The 9,996-nt window shown below is 36.6% G+C and overlaps 2 protein-coding genes across 3 annotated transcripts; one reads left to right on the top strand and one right to left on the bottom strand.

Annotated features, from left to right (window-relative positions):
• Positions 1–540: 540 nt before the first annotated feature.
• On the top strand, positions 541–5,097 carry LOC111380803 (chlorophyllide a oxygenase, chloroplastic-like). Of its 2 annotated transcripts, none has more exons than XM_023004450.1 (9): positions 541–691; positions 1,226–1,462; positions 1,624–1,728; positions 2,107–2,382; positions 2,810–2,957; positions 3,050–3,234; positions 3,382–3,494; positions 4,029–4,323; positions 4,571–5,097. In XM_023004450.1, the coding sequence occupies exons 1-9, from the start codon at positions 629–631 to the stop codon at positions 4,739–4,741; spliced, it is 1,593 nt and encodes a 530-aa protein (XP_022860218.1). In that variant the 5' UTR covers positions 541–628; the 3' UTR covers positions 4,742–5,097. The 2 variants fall into 2 exon arrangements, with proteins under 2 accessions (XP_022860218.1, XP_022860217.1); XM_023004449.1 differs by having other exon boundaries at positions 541–706.
• Positions 5,098–5,150: 53 nt separating this feature from the next.
• On the bottom strand, positions 5,151–8,551 carry LOC111380804 (BTB/POZ domain-containing protein At1g21780-like). The gene is made up of 4 exons (XM_023004451.1): positions 8,323–8,551; positions 8,103–8,248; positions 6,482–6,597; positions 5,151–6,134 (listed from the first exon to the last, which is right to left on the bottom strand). The coding sequence occupies exons 1-4, from the start codon at positions 8,436–8,438 to the stop codon at positions 5,529–5,531; spliced, it is 984 nt and encodes a 327-aa protein (XP_022860219.1). The 5' UTR covers positions 8,439–8,551; the 3' UTR covers positions 5,151–5,528.
• Positions 8,552–9,996: the final 1,445 nt, after the last annotated feature.

Genomic DNA, 9,996 nt, shown 5'->3' with positions numbered 1-9,996 from the left:
GTAAAATCCAATAACATCCCTAGGTTTATCATACAATTTAAGCCAACAATTTTAGCCAATATTAAAGTCAAATTACATTTTCTAATTCGAATGTATTCAATCCCCAATTCCTAACTCTCTAATTGTTGATGACTTGACATGATAAATTACATTGTTGGGTGATACGTTACACTTGACGACATATATGATTTAACCCTTGCTTGGTCTCCATTATTATTATTCTTTTAAATACATTTTTCTCTCTCTTGTTCTTTTTTAACCCTTTTCCTCTTTCTTAACTTTAACCAACGCAAAAAATTAAAACTTACTTTCTACTTATAAGTTAACTTTTGAGCTTAGCCAAAGATATCTAGACCATCCGAGAGGTGGCACTCAAGAAGATATGAAATCACCCGACAAAAGTCACAGCACGCGGAAAAAAACAAGACAGAATGTGTAAACGCAGAGCAGCCACGAATTAAGCACAGGAATTCCCGAATTTACACATGGCAACGTTTGGGAGGCTACCTCAGATTGCGCACAACACTAACCTCTCATCAACAAAACAAAAATCTCTCACTAAAACGTTCACAATTTTCTTTCTCCATATAGTTTCTGTCAACTTTGAAACTACACCACTTCTTCAGCCATGTCCGCCATTGCTACTGCTGCTGCGCTTTCCATTCCTACCTCTTTGTGTCGTTCATCAAAGGTTAACACCAAAAAGGTTCTTGTTTTCACTTGTTTCTTGATTAATTTTTGTAATGGGATTTGTTTTAAAAAATTTTGACTTTATCCGTGGAAATCTTGATCTTGATCTAGTGTATTTAGGTGGGTATTTGTCTTTTGGTAATTTAGTTGATCTGAATCATCTGATTGTTTGTAGTCGACCTGTAATTTCGCAACTATAGAAATGTAAGCTTCTGTTTGGTAAAATTTCTAAACTAAACTTGACTTTTAATTACACATTTGTACTATACACTTATTCACCACTAATTTATATCTATTTATAGATTAAATTATTTATAATTCCTTCACAAACCAGGCAAGTAATTTCCAAAACTCTATACGTGACTGCAAAATTTGGAAGAATAAATGAGTTGTATTCGTACAACATACATAATTTTTAACTCGTTTTCTTCTTTAACATCATTGACCACGGTATGAAATGTTTATCAAACATCCTATCACTGTATTAGAATGCACATTAATACTTTGCTGAATCATGGTGCATTTGTTAACTCAGGTTGTGAGGGGAGGCTTTGCAGTGTCAGCTATCATTGGGGAGGAAGGCGAGTTGGTTGGAAGAAAAAACCTGTGGACGACCATTTTTGAAGTAGAAGATCCGAGGTCTAAAGTCCCTCATTGTAAAGGCAAGTTCTTGGACGTGTATCAAGCTTTAGAAGTGGCTAGATATGATATACAGTACTGTGATTGGAAGGCTCGGCAAGATGTTCTTACAATCATGCTTTTGCACGAAAAGGTTGATCAACTAAATTATGCTTTACTTCGTTATAAACTTATCAGTCAATCAGCTGAATCTTGTACATTTTTCCATGTCAATTCAGTTGTTCTAGAAGAACCATTCTCAAATTTTCATCACCCCATTCAATTTCAACGTTCTCATACTTCATATTAACATAGGTTGTGCAAGTATTGAACCCGCTAGCCCGTGAATACAAATCGATTGGAACCCTGAAGAAGGAACTTGCAGAGTTGCAAGAAGAGCTGGCAGTAGCTCACAATCAGGTAGGTTGGAAGCTACTATATATTGGACTAATACAATATTAAGGGCTTTTTCCTATTAAGTCCAGTTGCTCGAGGCCCAAAAATTCTAATACAATCTAGAAGATCTAGTCAAATCATAGAAGAATCTATGGGGTTGTTAGGAATCAATGGTTGGTGTCTGACTGAGCATATGAGTCACAGCCTACCGGGAAAACCAGGCACGTTGGTCTGCAATTTTTTACTGCCCATCAAAGACTCATTCGCCTATTTTTAGTCTGTCAAGCAGTTTCATTAGCATCTTTCTGGGAATTCTGGCCTTTTGTTAAAAAAGCGATAAACTTAAAACGATAAAAATCTGTCATAGTTAATGAACTGTTTCTTACTCTTAAACACGTACAGGTACATATTTCAGAAGCAAGGATTAGCACTGCTTTGGACAAGCTAGCTTACATGGAAACTTTGGTCAATGATAGGCTATTGCAAGACAGTAACACGATGGAATCTAACGTGTCAACCCCTACCCCGAGCACTTCAACAGAATTTCTTGACACTGTCAAAAGCAGGCAGCCGAGAAGGAGCCTCAATGTGTCCGGTCCTGTCCAACCTTACCATGCCCGTTTGAAGAATTTTTGGTACCCTGTTGCTTTTTCTGCAGATCTGAAGGATGATACCATGGTGAGTGTATTTGATAGGAACTTGTATTTCCTCTTTTATTCTCATTGATGTGTACCATTTAGGTATCTTGCATATATATACAGAACACTCTCAGTATCTTGGTCTATAAATTTTTTCTTTGTTACTGGACTAGGCTGTTTTGGTCCAAACAATTCAAACTTGTTCTTATTTACTTTCTTGCTTTTCGTTTCGTCAGTTCTTTTTCTTTCCTCATAGATTAAGGTTTATTATTACGTGTTCTACTGAAATGGTGGTATTAGGGCATCCTAGTTGTCAATTTTGAAGGCTGGAATCTAGTGGATTTATTGGGCATGTTTGGCACACACTGACAGTACATGGACTAGATTTTACCTTCATCTTTTCCTTAATACTGTCAACTACAGTACTGTTATTTTCTCGCCAATAATAGCTTCGAAAATTTTCACAGGTTCCAATAGATTGCTTCGAGGAACCTTGGGTCATCTTTCGTGGGAAGGATGGAAAACCTGGATGTGTACAGAATACTTGCGCTCATAGGGCCTGCCCACTTCATCTGGGTTCAATAAACGAGGGTCGCATCCAGTGTCCTTATCATGGTTAGATAAGGATATCTCGATTAACCTTTTACATACTGTAGTTATAGCTGATATGGTGACACTGATTCTTTTCACATAATCACTGATGTCAGGATGGGAATACTCGATTGATGGAAAATGCGAGAAAATGCCATCAACTAGATTACTTAATGTAAAAATCAGAGCATTACCGTGCTTTGAGCAGGAGGGAATGATATGGATTTGGCCAGGAGATGATCCGCCTACAGCTAACCTTCCTTCTTTACTGCCTCCTTCGGGATTTCAAATACATGCTGAGGTATGTAGTACCTGCATTTGAATATGTTGTCGAACTAGTTTGTAGTGGATTAAACCTTATTCTTTAATCTAAGAGCAATAGTAAATGAAAAGGAGAAATATCAAACGAAGAAGAACACAGAATTACAGATGTTCACCCTCAATGCAGATCGTGATGGAACTCCCAGTGGAACATGGATTACTTCTGGACAACCTTTTGGATCTTGCCCATGCTCCTTTTACCCACACTTCGACTTTTGCTAAGGGATGGAGCGTTCCCAGGTTGAATTTCAGCTATTTCCTTTTAGTACCTTTGCTACAGCTTCAGGAAAAATGAAAAAAAAAATAATAATAATAATAATTTAACATCATTTTATTTTAAGAGCTTTTTGAAAGACCTTTTTTAAGTGAAAAAAATTGCTTTCTTTTTCTTTCAAGGTAATATTTCTTATTTAATTCATAACATGTTAATTTTACCCTTATTAGAAATAGACTTCTGGTGACAGTGTTGTATCCACTCGACCCTTGGTTGAGTTGACGAGTTGATTTCTCAATCGAGTGCACTACCTGACTATTGACCTTTATTCAAGTGGACGAGTTGTGAATATATCAAAAAACTAAAATGAAAGAAGTAGAAACTTGTTCATTAGGAGGCTTACTTTTCATTTTCACACACAGCTCGACTCATTAAGAATTTATCGAAAGTTTGAATACAGATATCATTTAAATGCTAAGAATTCAAATCAAATGAAGCCATCTTATTGCAATACAAAGAGAAACTTACATATTCTTTGATCTTGTTATTTGAATCCACAGCTTGGTGAAATTTTTGACTCCTGCATCCGGTCTACAAGGATACTGGGATCCCTATCCAATAGATATGGAATTTAGACCACCTTGTATGGTATTATCAACAATTGGGATCTCAAAACCTGGGAAATTAGAAGGGCAAAATACTAAAGAGTGTTCAACTCATCTTCACCAACTTCATGTTTGCTTACCTTCATCAAGACAGAAGACGAGGCTATTGTACAGAATGTCGCTCGACTTTGCTCCTGTATTAAAGCACGTTCCTTTCATTCAATACCTATGGAGACATTTCGCTGAAAAGGTAAAAGCTTTTGTTTGTGAAGAATCACCTTCAATAATATTATTGTCATACTGCAAGAGTTTCTTGTCTTCGAGTTATAACTACATGTCCAGCATGTTTGGCCTATTTCCAACAAGTCATTGGGAATTTCTCCTCATTTCATACCATAAATTAAGCCATTACTCTTGGATCAATGGATTTCTTTTCGTCTGTTTCTATACTCTGTATTTTCTAGTTGAATTCTTAATGTTAAAATCTAAATATACAGGTTTTGAACGAGGATCTGAGGCTTGTTCTTGGTCAGCAGGAGCGCATGCTCAACGGTGCAAATGTTTGGAATTGGCCAGTGTCCTATGATAAGCTGGGAGTAAGATACAGGTTATGGAGAGATGCAATCGAGCAAGGATCTAAAAGATTACCCTTCGAAAAATCAGCTTAAAATTCGTCCAAGTAGATTCTATTAGTTCTTCTATTGCTCCTTCACACAACATAAGCTCCTGTGCATTTCTGCTATTCGGAATTCCCTTGTTAGGAAGTTGCCGACTGGAGTGTCTGGAGAACTTTGATCGACCCAAGTGGAAGGAAGATGGTCTCAACACACACCCCTTGTAAAAAGATGACTGTACACTTCCATTTTTTTGTGTACATTTTTGAACGAATCTACCCTCCTGCCTGTCCTTAGTTCCCCTGTTACCCTTGCTGAAGCCACAGGGGTTACTTTCGTCTTTTACCCTATCATCGAAATGTTTGACGTTGTCATCCTATTCTTTAATATAGATGAAGGTTTGAATCTGATAACTGAGACTTGGCATCTTCTGCGTTTAGCGCTTGTTCAAGTTGAACATAAATTGAATTTGAATCACGCTTCATTAAGCAAGCACAATTCAAAATTATGTATTTGCACAAAACACTCTTTTATGAAGCTTCTTGTACGGAAGAAATGTACAAGAATTTTTACAGATAATGAAGTGACAACTCGGGATTGGCTGGTTTGAAGTTTTTTTTGTCCAAACAACACTGAAATTGTGCCATTTGGAAATGTCAGATTGTCTGACAAAAATCCCTATACATGTAACATAATTGTTCTTTTACATAACCCGAGTTTTCGCAATGCAACACACCACACACATCGTCAATAATACTATACATTGAATGCGACTACAACTCTAGCACATTGTACGACAACATATGTTGTTTATACCAGGTAAAACCTTTGGAGCGGTGATTTATGCTGGTTTCCAAACTGCGAGCACTTCATGAAACATCTCGACAACCAGTTCTCTGTCTGCCTGCCTGAAGAAATCGCTCATTTCATCCCGAACATCATAAATCTTCTCAAAATCGAACAAGTACATCAAGCAGCTGCCTTTCAGTTTATTAAGCTGGTAAAGCCAAGCCTCTTGCAACCTCTCAAGGACATTTCCCGAGTTAATATCTTCTAGAAGACTCTCCTCACAAGCATCCTTCAAGTCTACAATGTCATACTTGTTTGCCGCGCCCAGCAAAGCCAATCGGTGCTTCCAGAAATCTTTTTGGTTTATCGTCCCGTATAAGTAAGTGAGAAGGGCCATGCACGACTCTGTTGACATATCTTCTATGTTGATTGTCGAGGATTCTTTCTCTTTGAGGTCGTGCAAGAACATGCTGCAGAACACTGGAGAGCTTGCAGAAAGAATGGCCTTGTGGGCTTGCAGCGTTCCATCAGCTGTGTTAATGGTGACATCAGCATGGATAGACTCGTCAAGCATGCGAGAGAGGCATCTGAGAGTGCTTTGAGTTGCTAGATATTGCATCATACCATCACTCGGCCATATAGAACTGCCTTCTCCACCCTAAAGTTTAACAGTAAGATAGAACCATGTATTAAATAGAGAGAGAGATGCATCTCAAGAAATCTCATATAGCGTGTTTGGTAAAATGGATTGGACTGTTCTGGAAAGTGGGAAAGCACCCCACCAAAAAAAAACAAAAAAAAAAAGGGTCAAAATTTTGTTAGTTGTCCCGTCCAATCTTGTCAATATTTATGCTGATGCTAGACTTGCTAGTTTCAAAAGAGAACAAAAAGTCAAAAATGGGTTGACGTGGTATCTCAGATAAGGCAAGAACTCTCAGGATCTTTCCCCTAAGGGTTTAAGCACAACATAATATTCATGCGATGGAAAATTTAAGAAAGACTCACATTTAGAGGGTAGATCTTCAAGTCCAGAAACTCAACGTCAATGACAAATCGACCGTGAAAGGTAGATTCAACAGGCCAGGCAAAGTCATCACTTGTTCGAAGCAACCTCTCATGAACTACAGCAAAAGGCTGCATGAGTACGTATAGCAGCAAGATAATGTTTATAGCTATCGCATTAGATTTATATATTTTTAGCATGTTCAGCAAAGTGGATTAAATAGCATTAGCAAGTAACAAATATGAAAAAAAGAGTTAAAATTTTGTACATTAGACTGTCTCCAATATTGAATACCAAACAGCATTTGACATGAGAATAAGCACAAGACAACAGCTTTCTGAGTTTGAAAGTTACAACTTACAATTACTGATGGATTTCACATTTTCACCTCTAGTTTTTCCAAATCATTTCTATAGTCAGTATATTGATTTACCAGATCAAGTAAGTTTAGCATCCTACAGCATAGAAAATAAGCACTTCTACATAGTTCGTTATCCTGGCAATGTTATCTCACTTTAAAATCAAAACAATCTATTCAATGTTTTAAAAACACATTAACTGAATCAAATGAAACTTAGCAAATCACAGCTTTTCATGAGCTAGTTACTATATAGAGGTACTTCATTGGAAAGAGATAATGGTAATAGCTGAACTTATACAAACTTTTAATAACCAACTTTATATTTTCCAAAATCACAAAATACCCTTCATCCATTTTCTTCCCCAACTTAATCTTCTTTCCTGGGATCATGCCTATGTTTGGCTTATGTTCTAAACACTCAAGCAGCGTTTTATTGACATGAACTACCTACTTATCTACCAATCATTTATATCTAATTATAATTTAAACCGTATATTAACACTTTCCAAACGTGCTTCTAGTGTCGATTTGACTTAAAGAAGGATGTATATAACAAAGATATCTAAGATATTTTATACGAAAACAAGGTCTTTTAAACAAAACAATTAAACCTCAGGCGGTGTTTCACTTTGCACATAGTAATGCTCCCTCCATCCAACAAAGATAGGCTTGTTCCCATTTTCACACATATTAAGAAAATGTAATTAAAAATATAAATTTTTCTCATATTTTTCCTAATATACCCCAATATTAAATAATGACTTAAACAGGAGTAGTTTTTATTTGTTGATAACAAGGTATATTAAATTGAGGTGTACTAGAAAAATAATAAATCAATTGTACTATCAACAAGGAAATTGATCTATAACTTGGGAACAATAAAGCAAGCCGAGTCTGGGAAGGATGGAGTAATTTTGAAAACTTCCTCTACTATATAATGGCGCAGAGAACAATCAATTTGACTCTGGAACATGAACCCTCTTAGGATGAACAGAATAAACATAAGGCTAAGTTTAAAAAGTTTACTTATAAGTAAATAAGTTAATTGTACAAGTTAAAGGGTAGCTTTTAGCCCAAAAAAAAAAAAAAGTTAAATTTTCTTTTACTTAAAAAATAAATAGAAGTAAACCAGAAAACATTCCAATCGATTCAGAAAAGGTGAACAAAGACAATCAATTAATCATGAACAAACAAATTGAATTAAGCTATAATAGACAATAATAACAGCAGTAGCAGTAAAAATAAGCATAAATTATTTATACTTGGAGATATATAGGGTCTTCGATTGGAGCCAGAGGTGGTGACCCGTAAGACGAACCGCGCCAAGGGAGGCTGCTCCTTCGACAGCCGCGACGGCTCCGGAAAAAGCCGTATATACATGTATCGATTCTTCTCTACTGATAATTGCCTAGCATATCACGAAAATACACTTTAAGATTCATCATCATCATCCAGTACACACATATACATGTACATACATACCAGTTCCACATGCCGATTTTGAAGGGGTCGGATCTTTTGTAAGTGGTGGTTGTCCCGAAATTCTCGATCTTCCATTGAGCAAGTCTTGAAATGGTCTCCACCTTCGAATCCACCATTTCTACGCACTGAATTCTGCGTGTTTCAGTCTACAAGAGAGAGTGGATGTAAAGTCCACGCCTCACCCTCAGAGTACCGTCAATGTACTAAAATTTAAAATTGGTATTTCTTTACTCATAGCTGATTTTTTTTGGGAAAATTTCAAAAGTAAGATTCAAGTCAAGATAAGTTTGTTGAAATTTATTTATAATTTAATTAATTATTTATTTATTTTATTAATAAAATATATTTAAGTCACAAATTTATACGACTTGATCATAAATTAATAATTTAATTAATCACTTATTATTTTCTGATCACAAATCAGAAGTTTTATTCACAAATTATTTTACAATATAATTCAAAAAATTTGTAGGTCACAATTTGTTCATCGGTCACAAATCAAAAAATTATTTAGTTACAAATTAATTTTTAGTCACAACTTATCAAATTATTGGTTACAACTTATTTCTCGATTGCAAATCAAAAACTTTATAGTTCACATATTATTTTTCAATCACGAATAATAAATTTTATAAGTCACAGATTATTCATTAATCACAAAATCAAAACTTTTATTGGTCACAACTCATTTATTCATTACAAATTATTAGATTAATTGATCACGATTAATTTTTCAATCACAACTTAATCAATTGTGAGTTACAGTCACAATTTTTAGGTCACATATTACAAATTAACCAATTATGAGTTACAATCGACCAAATAATTGATAACAGACATCCAACCCCATCCCATCCCACCCACCATTGTCGTCATGACAACCACCATCACTATCACTGTTACCTCCACCAGACGTTGCAAAACCACAATTGCCGTCAAACACCAACAAAATAGTCAACCAAAAATTTTTTTTAAAAAAAAAAAAAAATTTGCCCAACCACCAACAAATCATCGCCACCATTGCCATTCCAACATACCAGAACCAAAGCCAATTCCTGTGCCACCACAATTAACACCTGCAACACAACCACCGCAACTTACCAATGAATTGCCACCACCATCGTAACCACTACATAGTTTGTCCCATTCCTCCGCCGCCATAGTCGTCGCCGCCACCGACACCGTTGTCGTCGCCACCAACAACCACAACTACCCATTCTCTTCTCTGACTTCGATTTGCAGCAACCATGACGAGATCGAGCATCACCAATGCCATCCCACACACAAAGCACCCGCTACATCACCCACCAGCACCACCAGGGACCACCTCCACCTAACTATCACTGCTAGCGTCATCACCTCCGCAGACCACAGCCAAACCACAGATCTAAAATTAAAAGGAAACCATTGATTCTCCGGTTAAATCACTAGCATCATCGTCGACAGATCCAAAATCAAAAGTAAAATCACTGGCATCATTGTTGACGTCGAGCGATGTAGCACCGACGATTCTCGTGGAATCAAAGTAGCTTGTGCTAGGAGAAGAACCAGAAGCAACATCGTTTGAAGATAAATCAATAGCCAGTGGACGATGTGCAGTGGTCACTTCATTGTAGTGGCGTGAGTGACATCACCGCAGCATCGTTCACTCCACCACAGTGGCATTATCGTGGC

This window comes from Olea europaea, unplaced genomic scaffold (assembly GCF_002742605.1).
Source record: "Olea europaea var. sylvestris unplaced genomic scaffold, O_europaea_v1 scaffold221, whole genome shotgun sequence".
NCBI lineage: Eukaryota > Viridiplantae > Streptophyta > Magnoliopsida > Lamiales > Oleaceae > Olea > Olea europaea.
This window is presented reverse-complemented; position numbering and strand designations above follow the sequence as displayed.